Source organism: Ovis canadensis, chromosome 5, assembly GCF_042477335.2.
Source record: "Ovis canadensis isolate MfBH-ARS-UI-01 breed Bighorn chromosome 5, ARS-UI_OviCan_v2, whole genome shotgun sequence".
Taxonomy (NCBI): domain Eukaryota; kingdom Metazoa; phylum Chordata; class Mammalia; order Artiodactyla; family Bovidae; genus Ovis; species Ovis canadensis.
The window spans coordinates 21253054-21273317 of NC_091249.1; the positions used below are offsets into that span (position 1 = coordinate 21253054).

Here is a 20264-nt window from a genome sequence, read left to right on the forward strand (position 1 = left end):
CCGGCTCCCGCCCACTCAATGCAAGCGGCATCCCCCAGTTGTGGCAACCCCAAATATCTCGAGACCGGGTTGCCACTGGCTGAGAACCGCTCATCTGAAAGATGTTAGGCATAAGTCAAGCTTTGGGTTTCAGAGAGGGGCAGAGAAAACAATAAGCGAGGGTTTCTGCATTAATCAGTGCGAGCCAGCTCTTTGCAGGCCCGTGTCTCTTGCCGAAAGGTACAGCTGTGTAGGAGCCTGACACTTTCTATTGTCTCAGTCAGAGGTACTCAGGAAACAGAAACTTCAGCAGCGTCAGTCCCTTCACAAGTAGCCTCTCATTGGAGCCAGAGGCCTTTGGGAGGTGTTTTCAAGCCAGTGAGAAAAATGGTTTTATCCCAAAACTCAATGAGGAAGATCAGAAGACCCTACCAAAAATTACTTAAAATCTCTTTCAAGTCATTCTTCTACTCCTATTGCCTCGGAAACCAGTTCCAAGCTAAGAGGGGGTGTTTCCAGAGATGGAGGGGGCCGTGCTCTGCTCTGGAATCGTTTTATTTTTTTTCAAAAGCTGCAGAGAGAGGATACAGAGGCTCACACACGTACACTCGCATGCCCTGCATCGCTAGCGGAAGTGGGTCCAGGCTATTGACTCAAGAAAGATGAATCAGATTGTCATCTTCCATTTCTGCTTTTTGTGGATTGCCAAACACTCTCAGCTGTTTCCAGGGCTGCTGGGGAGGCAGGGAGGCGGGGGGGTAGTGGTAGGAAGGATGAAGAGAGGGAGGGAGGGAGGAAATCCCAGCCTCTGTCGCAACAGGGCAAGAGTGTTTTTAAAACAGGCACTGCTTACAAGCTATTTTCACTTTCTGCAAACAACTTGTGCAATTGTTAGTGGCCATAGTTACCCACCCAGGGCTCCGAGAAGGGGGAAGAGGGGGGGGATCCTGGCAGGGAGCAGTACCTCCGTGCCTGATCTGAGGCATCCAGGGGGCTGTGTGGGGATCCTGTCTTGCTCACGAGGTAGACTTCTGGAGTGGACACCTCCAACCGTCAAGGCTGGGGCTCTGATGTGACTGTTGTCACACAAGGGCTGCAGGGGAGGGTCTTCTAACCCTCCAACACCAGCAGCAGGTGGCTTGTTACAGAAATCCCTCTAGTGGGATCTGGGGACCCTTGGGAAGCAGACAGACCAGGCTGACACCTTGACATCACTGTTCCATAGCTACCTCTCTGGGCCTCTTGTTTTCTCCTCTGGAAAAGAATACTCACCATTCATGACCCTCAAATATGGATTTCCTTTTTTTTTTCTAACAGGATGGGGAACTCATCTTAAAAAAAAAAAAAATCTGCTAAAAGGCAAGACCAGTGAAAGGCAATGCAGGTCAGAAACTCAGCATTTTACCCCTTCCAAAAAAAAAAAAAAAGTCTGTGCTTTACAAAAGTTTGGCTAAAACCTCAGAAGCTTCCAAAAAGAGGTAAGACTTTTTTTCAGCCTAGAGAAGGCCACGTCAGTGGGACTAGCAAGCAGTTTCTCCAGCTCTAGGGAAAAGCAGGCAATTTATGGTTCAGGGAACAACCTTAAAATAGCTCCTTCAGTCCTAAAATGTAGTGTTTAAATTTATAGAAAAACCCACAGGTTCCTGGCAGCTGGGGGCTGCAACTGGCAACCCTGGGTGCTAGCTGGGGCAGGACCCCCCCCCTCACCCAGACTCTGCCAGGCTGTCCTCCATCTAAGCTGCCTGTCCCCACATCCTCTCACCCCTCCCAAGTGTCCCAAGCCCCCAGTTATCCAAGAGGCAGGACCAGAGCTGTGATTGTTTTTTTCAAACGATGCAAAACTTTTTTTTTAATTAAAAAAAAACACAGCAAAATCTTATAAAAATGTTCTACTAGGTAGTCAAAATGCCCACTTGTCTTATTTACAATAATACAATATGTCACAGTTTCTATGTACAATATTATAAAAAACGTTGCACAGTACAAGTTAACGCGTTATTTTTCACAAGGCATCAAGCCTCGGTCCTCTAGTGTAGACCCGGTGGGGCTGGGGGAAGACGACGCTTAATTATTGCACCATTTTGAAAACAAAACTCGTCAAGGAGGATCGTGGTCTTCTCCCACCGGGCCTTCAGTCTCTGCTGGGGGTCGGGCATCGTGGGGGGGGGGGCGGTAGGGGAGGGGCGCCCCCTCGGTGGCCACGCTGTGCCCGGCCCCGGTCCTCTGGGTCCAATAAATACCAGTCACAGTTTGGAAGGGGGCCGTGCCCGGCGCGTGGGACCCGCCACGGCCGCGCGCGGGTGGGGGTGGGGGGCGTCCGGGCTACATGTGCCGCTTCATGTGCAGCGCCAGGTGGTCGGAGCGCGAGAAGGCACGGTCGCACAGGTGGCACTGGAAGGGCCGGTGGCCCGTGTGCTTGCGGTAGTGGCGCGTGAGCTCGTCCGATCGCGCGAACTTCCAGCCGCAGCCTTCCCAGTTGCAGTGGTAGGGCTTCTCGCCTGCAGGGAGAGGGCGAGAGCGGGTCTTAGTTTTCCTCCGGTACTCACCCCGCTGCTTAGTGGCTACTCGGGTGCGCACATCCTACCCTTAACCAGCTCTCCGAAGTGCTCCCGGCTACTTTTTGAACCCGTAGGCATCCTAGGCACAGGATCCCTCACTCCCCGGTCTCGCGATCCTCACTCCCCGGGTGGCCGAGGCGCACCCTGTCCGGACGCTCCTCGGTGTCTAGAGCCACGCCCCCAGGGGGCCCCTAAGCCTGCACTCTCTCCGCAACAGTCCGAGACACAGGGTCCCCCTAGGTTTCCTAAGTGCTCACCCCTGCCCAAAGTCCCGAGCCACGCTCCCAGGAGGATCCTAGGGGCGCACTCACGCCCCGGGTTCCCGAACCACGCCCCCAGGGGGCTTTCTAAGACCTCGCCCCCTGCCCAACCCTGGCGCTACGCCCTCTGGGGGTTCCTAAGCACGCCCTTCCGCTAGCGCGCCCCCGCAGTGGTTCCCAGCCCGTGCTCGGCGCCCACCTGTATGCGTGCGCAGGTGCGCCTTGAGGTGCGAGCTCTTGGTGTAGGTCTTGCCGCAGCCCGCGTAGCTGCAGGTGTGCGTGGCCGTGCGTTTCCGCGGCCAGGACCGGCGGCCGCGCTTGGGCTTGGCCTCCAGCAGCTCCAGCGGAGACGCAGGCGGCGTGAGGAGACCTCGGGCGGCGGGTGGCGCCAAACCCAGAGCCGCCGCGGCGGCCGCCGCGTCGTCAAAGAGACCGAAGGCGGCGGGCGCGGACGGCGCGTAATGCAGGCCGGGCCCGGGCGCGCCGAAGCCCGGGCCGCCGAAGGGAGGCGGGAAGGGGGCGCGCGGGCCGGGTGCAGGCAGGCGCGCGGGGCCATCAGGGCTGAGAGGTGGCGTGTCGGCCGGTGGCGGGGGCCGGCCCCCGGGGCCTCGCATGCACGCGGCTGCCGGGCCCGGGGCGCCTTCGCGCTTGAGGCCCCGTGGTCCGCGGGCCAGGCCGGGCGGGCAGCCGTAGCCGCCGCCGCCACCGTCCGCCTCGGGGGGCTCAGCCTTCACTAGGCGGCCCGGCGGCGCCAGCAGAAAGCGACCGTGCAGCGCGGGTCCCGGTGGCACGTCCAGTTCGGGCCGCAGCAGCTCGGACACCAAACCGCCCGCGGGGGCGCCATAGGGAGGCGGCGCGCCGGGGTCCGGGTAGTAGAACGCGGGCGGCGGGGGCGGCGGGGGCGGCGGGGGCTCCGGGGCGGACTCAGCTCCCAGGCCGTCCAGCCCCATGGACAGGATGAAGTCCAACACGTTGTTGAGGTCGTCGTCGGTGCCGCCTGCCTCGGGCTCGGTGCGCGGCCAGCGCTGCGGGTGACAGGGCGATAGGCGCGGGAGTGAGCGCGCGGTGGGGCGGGGATCGCGGCCCGCTACCCGCCTTCCATTACCCTGAGCCCGCCGTGCCTGCCGCCTGCGTTCTCCTACCCCGCAGCCCACGTTCTGCTACCCTGAGCCAGCCGCCCCCGCCGCCCGCGGTCCCTGCCGCCCTCACCTCCTGCAGGCCGCGCTCCCGGCACGGGTTAGCGAAAGTGGAGAAGGACGGGAGGATGGGCTCGCTCAGCGCCATGGCTGGGACCTGGGGCTGACGCGGACTCGGGACACCGGTGAGAGGCTGCCCGAAGCCGGGCTGGTCGGGGCGCGGGCGGGCGGGGACTGCTCTGCGGGCCGCGGCCGGGCCCGCCCAAGCCTTATAGGCGCGGCGCGCGCGGGGGCCGGGCCAAGGCGGCGGCGGCGGAAACGCGTCCCGGATGGGGACGAGCTCCGGGCGCAGCCTAAATTTAGCCGCGGTATATAAGCCGGCGGGCGGCGGCGGCGGCCGTGGCCACTGAGGCCGCCAGGGCCCTGCACGGCCGGCTCGGCCCCGAGCGCCAACAGCCAGGCCGCGCCCCCCCCCGGGCCCGCCCCCGCCCGTCTCCCAGGCGACGGCGTCAACACACGCCGCACAACAGCAGCGTGACGCCCAGGGATCCCCGCTGTCCCTTCGTGGGCTCCCGCCTGCGTGAGGACAGGGAGGACCCGGAGCGGGGAATAGCGTCGGGGACCCGGGACTGTGAATGGACCAGGATCCCTGACCGATGGGGAAATGGGCCCCGCAGTCACAGAAGGGTCCCCCAAATCCTTGATGGATGGGGGTAACGGGTCCGGCGAGCTCAGGGTGGTGTTCCCTGGACTCATGATGGATGGAGAGACTCAGCGACTCATTTCCTTGGGACCCACCAAGCCCTGATCTACTGCTAGGTCCACCACTCTGCTCGCATGATGATACCAAGAAGTGTTAAGTTTTTGAGACGCTCCGTCTCAAGGAAGCCCTTCAGGGAGGGGAAACTGAGATTCCGAACGTGCTGGGAGAGGCTTGAGGTCTGACAGCTGTCCACAGGCTTGGTGCCTTTTCTGACTCATGTAAGTGAAGAGACTCAAGACAAGGAATCTGACAATATAGACCCAGAACAGCGGGGCCGGTGGCAACAAACCTCCGCTGGGAGCCTCTTAAACACGGCCCCCTAGGTGCCTCACACCATGCTTGAGGACCTGCCAGGAAGGGACTGTCCCTTCTGCTGTTACTGTGTGCTGTTCTCTGTGGGCACTGGAAACGCATTTGCCAACAGGCAGACAAATCCCTGCCTTCGAGGCTTTCACTGTAATGAGGGGTGGGGGGTGGGGAGGAGATGTCAAATGAACAGCTATTTAGGGGAAAGCAGGGGCCGGAGAAGGCAATGGCACCCCACTCCAGTACTCTTGCCTGGAAACTCCCATGGACGGAGGAGCCTGGTGGGCTGCAGTCCATGGGGTCGCTAAGAGTCTGACACGACTGAGCGACTTCACTTTCACTTTTCACTTTCATGCATTGGAGAAGGAAATGGCAACCCACTCCAGCGTTATTGCCTGGAGAATCCCAAGGATGGAGGAGCCTGGTAGGCTGCCGTCTATGGGGTCGCGCAGAGTCGGACACGACTGAAGCGACTTAGCAGCAGCAGCAGCAGCAGCAGGGGCTGGAGATAGGTCGTGAGTGTGTGTGAGATGGGGAGAGAGAGAATGTGTGGAATTTTGAACCTCACCCAAGAGGAGATGTGTGAGTCAAGATGTAGGGGGAAGGGGAGCCAAGTGGGTATCAAAGGGAGAGTATCTCATGGTGTAACCTGGAGCCGGTATCCAGCCTTGGCCTCTTGATACCAGCACTCACATTCAGGCTTGGAGGTGTCCATGATCAGGTAGCGTCCCGCAGCTAGGCGGGGAGGGGTGCAGGCAGCTCCTAACCTGGAAACCTTCCCTGGGGTCAGGAGACTTTGTCACAGATAGCATCTGGACCCCCCTAAAGCCAGGGCCACTGCAGGGGGACCCCCTTGCCATCCCACAGATGCCAAGAGACCCTCTTTGGGGTCCACAGTCCTGGATCCTCCCAGCTGGAAGGAGCCTCAGGGGTGTGCCATCCTATTGTGATTCATCAGATTGTGGATTAGGCAAACACTTGTTGATAAGCCCTGTTTGCCAGCTGTGGGGCACCCAGAGGTGCTTTCCGTCCATCACAGTTCATGACTTCAAGTTGAGCTCCAACATGCTTCCTGCAGCCAGCCACTGTGATGGTGGAGGGTCAGCCAGCCACTGACCACTCCCTGTGTGACCTCGAACAAGTAGCTTTGCTCTCTGAGCTCACAGAATATAATAATGCCTTACCCTCACAGGGATATTGTAAGAGTCCTGCAGATGCTTCTCCTTTGGTGGAAGTGTTGATGAGATCCTGTGACCTTACCTGAAGGGCTGATTGCTTTGCTCACTGACATGCTCTGGGCCTCAGTTTCCCCAGACGATAATGAGCGGAAGTCGAAGGGAAGCGAATTTGTTTCCCAGGTTGTGTGATTCTCAGGCAATTGCAGACCTTGGCTCAAATGGCCCCTGGGTCATCCTCCCCCTCAGAGAGGTCCTACAGCTCTCTCCAGCCCATCCCTGTTCCTTCCCTACTCTTGATTCCCTGCAGGTTCTAAACACACCAAGCACGTTACCTTGCCCCTGCCCCCCAGGCTTTGGTACTCCCTGTGCCTTCCACTAAGCCTTCAGTCCTCTCACTTTCCGCTTGCTGGGCTCTGGCTCATCTCCCACCCCCTCCTGCCTTAACGAATGAACTTTATTTTTATAGAGGAGTGTCAGGTTTACAGAAAAAATGAGCAGAAAGTGCAAAGAGTCCCCATATATCCTCCCATTACAGCTTCCCCTGTTATTAACACCTTGCGTTAGATATGTTTGTTACATATCGATACATCGTTATTGAGCCAATGTCAATACAATGTTATTAACTCAAGCCTGCAGTTTACCTTAGGGTTCACTCTTGTGTTGGACACTCTCTGGGTTGCAACAAATGCATAGTGACATGTATCTACTGTTATAGTATCATATACAACAGTGTTCAATTCAGTTCAGTTCAGTCGCTCAGTCGTGTCTGACTCTTGGCGACCCCATGAATCGCAGCACGCCAGGCTTCCCTGTCCATCACCAACTCCCAGAGTTCACTCAGACTCACATCCATCAAGTCAGTGATGCCATCCAGCCATCTCATCCTCTGTCGTCCCCTTCTCCTCCTGCCCCCAATCCCTCCCAGCATCAGGGTCTTTTCCAATGAGTCAACTCTTCGCATGAGGTGGCCAAAGTACTGGAGTTTCAGCTTCAGCATCATTCCTTACAAAGTAATCCCAGGGCTGATCTCCTTCAGGATGGACTGGTTGAATCTCCTTGCCGTCCAAGGGACTATCAAGAGTCTTCTCCAACACCACAGTTCAAAAGCATCAATTCTTCGGCGCTCAGCTTTCTTCACAGTCCAACTCTCACATCCATACATGACCACAGGAAAAACCATAGCCTTGTCTAGACGGACCTTTGTTGGCAAAGTAATGTCTCTGCTTTTGAATATGCTATCTAGGTTGGTCATAACTTTTCTTTTTTTTTTTTAATTTTTATTTTTACTTTATTTTACTTTACAATACTGTATTGGTTTTGCCATACATTGACATAAATCCACCACGGGATAACTTTTCTTCCAAGGAGTAAGCGTCTTTTAATTTCATGGCTGCAGTCACCATCTGCAGTGATTTTGGAACCCCCAAACTAATGTCTGACACTGTTTCCACTGTTTTCCCATCTATTTCCCATGAAGTGATGGGACCAGATGCCATGATCTTCGTTTTCTGAATGTTGAGCTTTAAGCCAACTTTTTCACTCTCCTCTTTCACTTTCATCAGGAGGCTTTTTAGTTCCTCTTCACTTTCTGCCATAAGGGTGGTGTCATCTCCATATCTGAGGTGATTGCTATTTCTCCTAGCAATCTTGATTCCAGCTTGTGCTTGATCCAGCCCAGCGTTTCTCATGATGTACTCTGCATAGAAGTTAAATAAGCAGGGTGACAATTTACAGCCTTGACATACTCCTTTTCCTATTTGGAACCAGTCTGTTGTTCCATGTCCAGTTCTAACTGTTGCTTCCTGAACTGCATATAGGTTTCTCAAGAGACAGGTCAGGTGGTCTGGTATTCCCATCTCTTGAAGAATTTTCCATAATTTCTTGTGATCCACACAGTCAAAGACTTTGGCATAGTCAATAAAGCAGAAATAGATGTCTTTCCGGAACTCTCTTGCTTTTTTGATGATCCAGCAGATGTTGGCAATTTGATCTCTGGTTCCTCTGCCTTTTCTAAAACCAGCTTGAACATCTGGAAGTTCACAGTTCATGTATTGCTGAAGCCTGGCTTGGAGAATTCTGAGCATTACTTTACTAGTGTGTGAGATGAGTGCAATTGTGTGGTAGTTTGAGCATTCTTTGGCACTGCCTTTCTTTGGGATTGGAATGAAAACTGACCTTTTCCAGTCCTGTGGCCACTGCTGAGTTTTCCAAATTTGCTGGCATATTGAGTGCAGCACTTTCACAGCATCATCTTTCAGGATTTGAAATAGCTCAACTGGAATTCCATCACCTCCACTAGCTTTGTTTGTAGTTCGTCGGACTCTAAGGCCCACTTGACTTCACGTCTGGCTCTAGATTAGTGATCACATCATCATGATTATCTGGGTCATGAAGATCTTTTTTGTACAGTTCTTCTGTGTATTCTTGCCACCTCTTCTTAATATCTTCTGCTTCTGTTAGGTCCATACCATTTCTCTCCTTTATTGAGCCCATCTTTGTATGAAATGTTCCCTTGGTATCTCTAATTTTCTTGAAGAGATCTCTAGTCTTTCCCATTCTATTGTTTTCCTCTATTTCTTTACAATGATCTCTGAGGAAGTCTTTCTTCTCTCTCCTTGCTATTCTTTGGAACTCTGCATTCAGATGCTTATATCTTTCCTTTTCTCCTTTGCTTTTCACTTCTCTTCTTTTCACAGCTATTTTGTAAGGCCTCCTCAGACAGCCATTTTGCTTTTTTGCATTTCTTTTTCTTGGGGATGGTCTTGATCCCTGTCTCCTGTACAATGTCACGAACCTCCGTCCATAGTTCATCAGGCACTCTGTCTATCAGATCTAGTCCCTTAAATCTATTTCTCACTTCCACTGTATAATCATAAAGGATTTGATTTAGGTCATACTTGAATGGTCTAGTGGTTTTCCTTACTCTCTTCAATTTAAGTCTGAATTTGGCAATAAGGAGTTCATGATCTGAGCCACAGTCAGCTCCTGGTCTTGTTTTTGCTGACTGTATAGAGCTTCTCCATCTTTGGCTGCAAAGAATATAATCAATCTGATTTTGGTATTGACCATCTGGTGATGTCCATGTGTAGAGTCTTCTCTTGTGTTGTTGGAAGAGGGTGTTTGCTATGACCAGTGCGTTCTCTTGGCAAAACTCTATTAGCCTTTGCCCTGCTTCATTCCGTACCCCAAGGCCAAATTTGCCTGTTACTCCAGGTGTTTCTTGACTTCCTGCTTTTGCATTCTAGTCCCCTATAATGACAAGGACATCTTTTTTGGGTGTTAGTTCTAAAAGGTCTTGTAGGTCTTCATAGAACCGTTCAATTTCAACTTCTTCAGCGTTACTGGTTGGGGCATAGGCTTTGATTACCATGAATGGTTTGCCTTGGAAACGAACAGAGGTCATTCTGTCGTTTTTGAGATTGCATCCAAGTACTGCATTTTGGACTCTTTTGTTGACCATGATGGCGACTCCACTTTACTGCCCTAAAGATCCCTCCCTCCCCCCACTACATCCTGGGTTAGCTTCTATAGTTTTGCCTTTCTTGGAATGTCATACAGTTGGAATCACAATGCATGTATCTTTTTCACACTGGTTTCTTTCACTCAGCAGTATGCATTTAAGATTCTTCCATGTCTTTTGGTGGCGTGATAGCTCATTTCTTTGTATCAAGGAATAGTACTCCATTGTGATAATAGTTCAGTTATATCCATACCATCCATGATATGGATACACCACAGTTTATCCATTCATGGTAAACAATCTGTGGGAGACCCCAGTTTGATTCTTGGGTCAGGAAGATCCCCTGGAGGAGGGCTTGGCAACCCACACCAATATTCTTGCCTGGAGAATCCCCATGCACAGAGGAGCCTGGCGGGCTACAGTCTATGGGGTCGCAGAGAGTTGGACATGACTGAGCAACTTTCACATCCATTCACCTATTTTTTTTATAATGATAGTAGTAAATTACTTCTTAAATATTTATTTTTATGTATTTATTTGGCTGCACCAGGTCATAGTTGCAACATGTGGGATCTTTAGTTGTGGCTTGCAAGATTTGGTTCCCTGATTAGGGAGCACACCCAGGCCCCCTGCATTGGGATGGTGGAGTCTTAGCCACCGGACCACCAGGGAAGTCCGTCTGTTCACCTTTGAAGGACATCTTGGTTGCTTCCAGTTTGGGGCAGTATAGTTGCAATTGACTAGGCATTGATTATGGCTGCTATATAGTTTCATGTGCGTGTTTTGCCTGGATAAGTTTTCAAATTAATTGGATAAATATCTAGGAACACAACTGATGGATTGCAGGATAAGACTATATTTAGCGTGGTGTAAGACACCAAATTGCCTTCCAAAGTAGCTGTACCATTTGCTTTTCCATCAGCAAGGAATGAATGAGAATTTTGGTTGCTCCACATCCTTGTCAGCATTTTGTTGTTCAGTTGCTCAATTGTGTCCTACTCTTTGCATGGGCTGTAGCACACCAGGCTTCCTTGTTCTTCACTATCTCCCAGAGCTTGTTCAAACTCATGTCCATTGAGTCAGTGAGGCCATCCAGCCAACTCGTCCTCTGTCATCCCCTTCTCCTACCTTCAATCTTTCCCAGCATCAGGGTCTTTTCCAGTGAGTTGGCTCTTCACATCAGGTGGCAAAATTATTAGAGCTTCAGCTTCAGCATCAGTCCTTTCAATGAATATTCAAGGTTGATTTCCTTTAGGATGGACTGATTTGATCTCCTTGCTGTCAAGGGGCTCTCAAGAGTCTTCTCCAGCACCATAGTTCGAAAGCATCAATTCTTCAGTGCTCAGCCTTTTTATTGACCAGATCTCACATCCATACATGACTACTGGGAAAACCATAGCTTTGACTATACTTTTGCAGACAAATTAATGTCTCTGCTTTTTAATATGCTGTCTAGATTTGTCATATCTTTTCTTCCTAGAAAAGGAGTAAACGTCTTTTAATTTCATGGCTTCAGTCACCATCTGCAGTGACTTTGGAGCCCAAGAAAATGGAGTCTGTCACCATTTCCATTGTTTCCCCATCTGTTTTCCATGAAGTGATGGGAATGGAAGCCATGATCTTCAGTTTTTGAATGTTGCATTTTTGAATGCCAGCTTTTTTCCTATCCTTTTTCACCTTCATCAAAGAGGCTCTTTAATTCCTGTTCGCTTTCTACCATTAGGGTGGTGTCATCTGCATATATGAGGTTATTGATATTTCTCTGGGCAATCTTGATTCCAGCTTGTGCTTCACCCAGCCCAGCATTTCACATGATGTACTCTGCATATGGGAAACAGTGGAAACAGTGACAGACTTTATTTTGGGGGGCTCCAAAATTACTGCAAATGGTGACTGCTGCCATGAAATTAAAAGACACTTACTCCTTGGAAGGAAAGTTATGACCAACCTAGGTAGCATATTAAAAAGCAGAGACATTACTTTGCAAACAAAGGTCCGTCTAGTCAAGGCTATGGTTTTTCCAGTGGTCATGTATGGATGTGAGAGTTGGACTGTGAAGAAGGCTGAGCGCCAAAGAATTGATGCTTTTGAACTGTGGTGTTGGAGAAGACTCTTGAGAGTCCCTTGGACGGCAAGGAGATCCAACCAGTCCATCCTAAAGGAGATCAGTCCTGGGTGTTCATTGGAAGGACTGATGTTGAAGCTGAAACTGAAATACTTTGCCCACCTGATGGGAAGAGCTAACTCATTTGAAAAGACCTTGATGCTGGGAAAGATTGAAGGTGGGAGGAGAAGGGGATGACAGAGGATGAGATGGTTGGATGGCATCACTGACTCAATGGACATGAGTTTGAGTAAAGTCTGGGAGTTGGTGATGGACAGGGAGGCCTGGCATGTTGCAGTCCACGGGGTCGCAAAGAGTCAGACACAACTGAGTGACTGAACTGAACTGAACTTTGCATATTGGTTAAATAAGCAGGGTGACAATGCACAGCCTTCACATACTCCTTTCCCAATTTAGAACCAGTCTGTTTTTCCATGTCTGGTTCTAACTGTTGCTTCTTGACCTGCATACAGATTTCTCAGGAGGCAGGTCAAGTGGTCTGGTATTCCCATCTCTTGAAGAATTTTCTACAGTTTGTTGTGATCTACACAGTCAAAGGCTTTAGTGTAGTCAATGAAGCAGAAGTAGATGTTGTTTTGGAATTTGCTTGCTTTTTCTGTGATCCAATTGATGTTGGCAATTTGGTTCCTCTGCATTTTCTCAAGTCCAGCTTGAACATCTGGAAGTTCTTGGTTCATGTACTGTTGAAACCTAGCTTGGAGGATTTTGAGCATGACCTTGCTAGCATGTGAAATAAGTGCAATTGTGTGGTAGTCTGAACATTCTTTGGCATTGCCCTTCTTTGGGATTGGAATGAAAACTGACCTTTTCAGGTCTTGCGGCCACTGCTGAGTTTTCCAAATTTGCTGGCATATTGAGTGCAGCACTTTCACAGCGTCATCTTTTAGGATTTGAAATAGCTCGACTGGAATGCCATCACCTCCACTAGCTTTGTTCGTAGTGATGCTTCCTAAGGCCCTCTTGACTTCACACTTCAAGATGTCTGGCTCTAGATGAGTGATCACACCATCGTGGTTATCCGGGTCATTAAGATCTTTTTTGTACAGTTTTTCTGCATTTTCTTGCCACCTTTTCTTAATCTCTTCTGCTTCTGTTAGGTCCATACCGTTTCTGTCCTTTATTGTGCCTGTCTTTGCGTGAAATGTTCCCTTGGTATCTCCATGTCTCTAGTATCGTCAGCATTTACTGGTGTCATTTTTTTGTATTTCAGCCACGTTAATAGATGTTTGGTGGGATCTTGTTGTTTTAGTTTGCAATCCCTTGATGACATCTGATGTGGAGCACCTTTCCATGTGCTCATTTGCCATCTGTATATCTTCTTTGGACCACTTTTTAACTGGTTTTTTAATTTTCTTATTGGATTTTAAGAATTCTTTGTGTATTTTGAACACTAGCCCTTTCCAGGCAGGTGTTTTGTGAAGGTTTTCTCCCAGTCTGTGGCTTGTCTTTTGATTCTCTTAACAGTGCCTTTTGTAGAACAGAAGTTTTTCATTTTAATGAAGTCTAGCTTATCAGTTTTCCATTTCACAAATTGTGCTTTTGGTCTTGTATCTGAAAAGTCAGTGCCAAACCCTAGGTCATCTCGATGTTGCCTTATGTTATTGTCTAGAAGGCTGACAGTCTTGCATTTTGTGTTGAAGTGAACGATCCGTTTCGAGTTAAATTTGTTGCTGTTGCTTGGCTGATTGGCTTTGCACGTGGGCACACAGTGGCTCCAGCATCCTCTGTTGAAAAGGCCGTCCTCAGCTCATCTGACTGTGTGTTTCAGAGTAAATGTCAGCTTCCCTGGCTCCCTGACCCCACAGATACTGACCCCTCCCCAGCCCATATAGTGCCTTCCTCCACCCCCTGTATTTTTGTCGTACAGCACTTTTCACCATTGATCATTATTTTAATCCACCCGTTTGCTTTTCTTTTGTCCCTCCCACAAACAGTGGATGACTCGCAGGGAGGATGGGAGCCAGGTGTATATTGGACCCACTGCGTGTGTTCTTCAAGCCCAGCTCAGCACACAGTGGGTGCTCAATAAATGTTCGCCAGAGGGATGAGCAAGCAGATGATCGGCTACATCTCTTGCAGCCATGGGAACGTCTGCGGGTAGCTCTCTACTCCTGTGGGATTGTCTATACCCTCTCCCCTTCACCCAGCCCCCTGAGCACCTTCCTCGTCACCATGGGTGATAATACATTAAATATGTCCCCAAAAGTTATGTCCAAGTCCTCATTCCTGGTTCCCGTGAATGTGACTTTAATTGGAAAGAGGATCTCTGCAGATATAATTAGGGGTCTCGAAATGAGACCATCCTGGGTGAGGATGGGTCCTAAATCCAATGATAAGTGGCCTTATAAGAGAAAGGATGTGGAGACACACACAGAGAAGGCCATACGAAGGTGGGGACAGAGGCCGGAGATTGGTAGCTATAAGCCAAGGGGCACTGAAGCTTGCCAGGGGTCACCAGAGGCCAGGGGGGAGGCCTGGGACAGATATTTTCCTCGGAGCCATCAGAAGGAACCAACCCTCTCAGCACCTTCATTTCAGAATTCTGGCCCGCAGGACTAAAGAGAGGCTACATTTCTGTTATCTTAAGCCCCCCAGTTTGCATCATTGTGGGGTGGCAGCCCCAGGAAGCTCAGGCGTCATGGTAACCAGCTGTTCTGCCTTCCTAGTTTCCTCTTCAGAAAGGGAGCCCCTCAACCTCAGGGGCCTCCCTTGATTCATCTCTGTGTCCCCCAGCTGCGGCCCTGGTGTGGAAACAAACACGACGTGATGGCCACCCACCGAGGACCTCCCGGGGCAGCGTGAGACTCTCCAGCAGAGCATCCAGGGACGGGAACCCACACAGCGCTCCTCCAGGGGGTGGGAGGAACATGCGCTTTAGTTACCACGTAGCTGTGTTACCTCGGGCGCATCATGTAACCTCTCCGAGCCTCAGTTTCATGGTGAGATAGGAGTCCTTACTGCCTGATTATGGGCATGGAGGAGTGAGCAGGACAGGAGATCCTGGGCAGAGGGAGAGACTCGGCACCAAGGAGTTCGGAGCATGCCTCCTCTCTGGGTGCGGGCCTGTCTCCCTGCTATCCAGGCTGTGCCCCGTCCTGTGTGGGTATGTGTGTGTGTGATGTCTCAGATGATGATACTTTTGGAAAACAAGCTCTGGACCCCCAAATTCACCTCTTACAAGTGGGGTGACTTACTCCTTTTTTAAATTTTTTATTTATTTATTTTTGGCTGTGCTGGGTCTTTGTGGCTGTATGTGAGCTTTCTCTACTTGAGGCAGGCAGGGGCAACTTTCTCGTTGTGGTACACAGACTTCTGTCATTGCCAGGCGTGGGCTCTGGGCCATGTGGGCCTCAGTCATCACGGCTCGTGGGCTCTGGAGCACATGGGCTCAGGACTTACGGCGCATGGGTTTAGCCAGGGGATCTTCCCAGCCAGGGCTTGAACTGGCGTCTCTTGCATCACCAGCATTGGCAGACAGCTTCTTTACTACTAGCACCACCTGGGAATCTTCCCCGAGCATGGATCAACCCCATGTCTCCTGTATTGGCAAGTGGATTCTTAACCACTGGACCACCAGGGGGGACGTCTTGGGGTGTCCTGGCAAAGCTTCTAAGCAGCCTATCCCATTGCTAAGCGGGGGAGAATAAGGGATGTGACCAAGCATTACATGGTCAGCCATCAAACTGCTGATGCTGAAGCACACAGTGGGTGCCAAGTAAATGGGTACCCTTCTCCCTGTCCTGGGCAAACTCCTAAAGGCTGGGGACTGGCCCTGTCCGCCCCAGCAGCCCTCTCTTCCAGTCCGGAAGGTTGTGTCTCTTGATTGTGACGTGCTTGTTCTCGTCTCTTTCCCCAGCCCTCCCACCCTCTCCTAGCAGCCGCACATGAATAGTCTAAGCCTCTCAGATCCATCGATTATGTGTGGAGCATTGTGGTTGCACAGATTCTGAGAGTACATCCAGGTTCAGTGCTGGAAAAGAGTGCCGTGACTGATTAGTGATGTCAGTCACCAGTGAAGCCTCGTAGGAGCAGTAGGCAGGCCAGGCTCCTCTGCCCATGGAATTCTCCAGGCAGGAGTACTGGAGAGGGTTGCCCTTCAGGGGAGTAGGCATGCAGCTTCACATTTACCATCTCTTGCCAGGCTGTCTTTAAGAACTCAGAAAGCTTGCAAATCAGAAATTTTGAGCCTGAGCAACAAATAAATGTTGAGCTTCCTCTCCACATTCTACTGGACATGCAGAGGAAAATAAAAATGTACACAGCTCCGTTTCTGCCCACAGAGAGCTTACAGTCTCCTGTGACTGGGTCCTGGCTGTTTCTAGGATCCTGCACTTCTTTCCCCTTTTCTTCTCAAGTCTGGATCACCTCTCCCTTTAACAGCTGTTCTGTCCCAAATAGCTATTGTGTGTACTTGGCTCAGCTCCCGAGAGCAAGCACTCAGGAATTCTACAGAAAACACGTCACTTAAAATACAGCTGAGCTTCCAAGACAAATTGTGAACGCTCTAGAGGAATTACAGTCCCATGACAGCAGCAACTGGATGATGACTCCCAGCTGGGGCAATCGGGGTATTTCTGCTTAAGTTTGCACAAGTGTTTTGCAGCACGTTGCCAAACTCAGCTCCCCGACCTTTCGAGGCTTAGTGTTTCTCGAGGATGAGAAACGATGCAGGCAGGGATGACCCTGCAAGTGGGCTTTTCCTGCAGGTCACCACCTTGCCACTGCCGTGCTTGTGGCAGAGACCCATTGAGAAAGGGCACTTGCCAATTTGCCTTGCAGTCTCTGGGGTTTTCTTATCGCTTATGAACAATTAAGGAGTGAGCGTGTAGGGAGGGTGCAGAATGTGTTTGGTGGATGATTGATGGATTTCTATGAGGACCCTTCATCATCTCCTCACCAGTCAGGCTGTGACTATCTGAGTCTCATCGATGCAGGGACAGGAGAGGGGAACAATTATTAAGCACCTCCTGTATGCCGGCTCCTGCACCAAAGAGCTGCATGTATTTTCTCATGTTTAATGATCACAGCAGGTCTGTTCAGCATGGTGAGCAACGAACAGAATGGGGGTGCTGAGCCAGAACCCCAGGTCAGATCCTGGCCCTGGGACTTATAGATCAGTAACTCTGAGAGAATGGCCTTCTCTTTTTTGAACCTTTGTCCCTCTTCCATCACAGGAGCATGAGAATACCTTGTCACGTGTTAATGAAGGTAAGAGACACCCCATGTAAAAAAACTTTTCCTAGAAGAGGCCCTCTGTTCCTGGAAGCTATTTTTATTTGACTAAATCAAGGGCTGGTACATCCTCGCTTGTAGCTGTCTACAAATATGTGTGTGTGTGTGTGTGTGTGTGTGTGTATGAAGATGTCATGAATATTGTTCTTTTTTCAAAAAAATTATTTTGTTCAAGTATAGTTGATTAACAATGCTGTGTTCTGGTGTACAACAAAGTGTTCATCATATCTCCCATATATTTCAATTTTAACTATAGATGTGTACGTGTGTGTGTGCTTTTTATGAAGGTGGGAGTCACATAATATAAAACTAACCATTTTAAAGTGAGAAATTCAGAGCATTGAGGACATTCCCAGTATTATGCAACCATCCCCTCTATATAGTTCCAGAATATTTCCATCCCCTCAAAAGGAAACCCGTTCCCATCAGCCAGCACTCCTTATCCCCTTCTCCCCCAGCCCCTGGTAACCACAAATCCGCTCTTAGTCTCTATGGATTTGCCTGTTCTGGACATTTCAGCTGAAGGGAATCACACACTATGTGACCAAAGCAGCTTTTGTTGGCCCAACAGTTACATGCGTTATTTTTCCCTTTGTGAATGATTAGATAGATTGTGGAAGTCACTCAGTCGTGTCTGACTCTTTGTGACCCCGTGGACTGTAGCCCACCAGGCTCCTCCGTCCATGGAATTCTCCAGGCAAGAATACTGGAGTGGGTTGCTATTTCCTTCTCCAGTGGATCTTCCTGACCCAGAGATCAAACCTGGGTCTCGTGCATTGCAAGCAGCTTCTTTACCATCTGAGCCACAAGGGAAGCCTCTTATGAATAATTTGGAGAAAACCAAAAGAATACTGTTTCAGGATACATGAATATTCTATGAAAATCAGATTTCAATGTCCATAAATATATTTTTATTTATTTTTAAGTAGCTATGTATTTGGCTGTGCTGGGTCTTTGTTTTTGCGTGAGCTTTTCTCTAGTTGCAGGGAGTGAGGGCTACTCTCTAGTTGTGGAGCACGGGTTTTAGGGCGCACGAGCTTCAGTAGTGGCAGCTCCCTGGCTCTGGAGCACAGGCTCAATAGTTATAGCGTGTGGCTTAGTTGCTCCATGCCATGTGGATCCTCCCGGAAAGTGAAGTCGCTCAGTCGTGTCCGACTCTTTGTGACCCGTGGACTGGAGCCCACCAAGCTCCTCCGTCCATGGGATTCTCCAGGCAAGAATACTGGAGTGGGTTGCTATTTCCTTCTCCAACCCAGGGGTCAAATCTGTGTCTCTTGCCGTTGGCGGGCGGGCTCTTTACCGCTGAGCCACCAGGGAAGCCTTACGTTTTATTGGCGCAGACACACCCATTCATGGATGTATTGAGACAATGCACAGAAAGAGACTGGATGAGCTCAAGCAGAGAACACTGAATCTCTGGACCAAAGCTTAGAGAAATTGAATCCTTTCTGGACTCCAGAAACTCAGCTGGGTCCCCACACCATAACTGCCTCTGAGTGTGTATTTAACAGACGTTTCTGGAATTCTTCTTACTGAGCAGGTCCTGAAGAGTGAGTTGTCATCAAGAGTGAGTGGGTCTCTGCCCTTCCTTAGCTCCCAAGTGTGAAATTGATAACTAGCCAAACAGTTACGGAGATGAATCGGAAGACAACCTTTAGATCAGGATGTAGGGACATTCGGCATCAGGGATATCGTAACACCTGTTTGTAGAGGTACGGTTTTTTAGTGATGACTGAATTCATAGGCTTTTTGTTTTTTGTTTTTTTTCTGCTTAGATTTTTTGTTACCTTTTGGCCATAGCATCTGGGCTAGGGGCTGCCTTTTTATTTTTACTTCATTTTTATTTTCTTAAAAGTTTTATTTCGATTAAAATTTTTATTTTATTAATACTTTGTTTCTTTAGATTTAAAATGTCTAAATCATAATTTTTTATTTAAAAATTTTAGTTTTATTTAGATTTAAAATTTTTTTAAGTTTCAGAGTTTTCCTTGGTGGCCTAGTGGTTAGGATTCTGGGCTTTCACTGCTGTGGCCTAGGTTCAGTACCTGGTTGGGAACTGAGATCCTGCAAGCCACACAGCACAGTCAAAAATTTTTTTAAGTTTTGTTTAGGTTTAATTCTTTTCATTTAAAATTTTGAATTTTATTCAGATTTTCTAAAATTTTAATTTTGTTCTGATTTACTGTGGGATCTTGTGCATACTCTGAAATTTCCAAGTGGCGCCACCATCACCACCGTCCAGCTTCAGAACTTTTCCCATCATTCCAAGGGAATGCCCCTTTGCAGTCCATCCCCACTTCCACCCCAGCCCCAGGCACCCACTGGTGTGCTAAGCCTATCGATTTGCCCCTCCTAGATGTTTCGTGTGAACGCAACCTTCTCATCTGGTTACTTTCACTGAACATGATTCGAGGCAGAGTGTAACGGTCCCTGGTTCCTCTTCATTGCTGAGTAGTATTCCATCTGACGCATGAGCCGCGACTTCGTCACCCCTTCGTCTGTCGATGGGCCCAGTAGTGCTGTGTGTGTTGCCCTTGTAACTTCTTGGAGCCCAGGAACACCCCACACGCATAGCTTAGAAAGGGTAGTAGGGCCTCCCCGAGGGCTCAGTGGTAAAGACTCCACCTGCCAGTGCTGGAGACACAGGTGTAATTGCTGGTCCAGGAAGACCCCACACGCAGCAGATAACTAAGCCCGGGAGCCGCAACTCCTGAACCTGTGCCTAGAGCCCGGGAGCCGCAGCCACGAAGCCTACATGTGGCAGCTACTGAAGGCCTGTGCCCTGGAGCCTGTGCCCTGCAACGAGAGGCCACTGCAGTGAGAGGCCTGTGCCCACCTCCAGAGAGTGGCCCCTACCCACCACAACCAGTGGAAGCCTGCCCAGCAGTGTAGACCCAGCACAGCGAAAAAAAATTTTTTAAAAATTTAAAAGAAAATGCAGTAACGTCCTTTCCCGCCTCGTGTGCCCTGGCCTCCCCTTCCCTCACTGGCTGGGGACTCTAACACTGCTGTTTGCAAAGTCACCCCTTTGGGCAGCTGGTTAGACCTGTGTGGTTCCCTGCCACACCTAGCCAGGAGGAGGAGGATAGAGTCCTGCCCTCTGAGACACCCATGGGTCCTGCACTCACGTGCACAGCATAATCAAACAGCTTGACCTAACAAGAGGAACAGGGAAGGCCTGGGCGCTGGGGCAACAACAACCAATTTTGAGCCCTGCATGTTTGGCACCTCACACAGTCCCCTGACTTGCCTTCTGACTTCAAGAAA

At 50.1% G+C, this 20264-nt stretch overlaps 1 protein-coding gene across 1 annotated transcript; it reads right to left on the minus strand.

The window, feature by feature from the left end:
* Nucleotides 1–1796: 1796 nt before the first annotated feature.
* On the minus strand, nt 1797–4395 carry KLF2 (KLF transcription factor 2). Its single transcript, XM_069589182.1, has 3 exons — nt 4007–4395; nt 2997–3822; nt 1797–2477 (listed from the first exon to the last, which is right to left on the minus strand). The coding sequence occupies exons 1-3, from the start codon at nt 4079–4081 to the stop codon at nt 2302–2304; spliced, it is 1077 nt and encodes a 358-aa protein (XP_069445283.1). The 5' UTR covers nt 4082–4395; the 3' UTR covers nt 1797–2301.
* Between the last annotated feature and the right edge of the window lie 15869 nt (nt 4396–20264).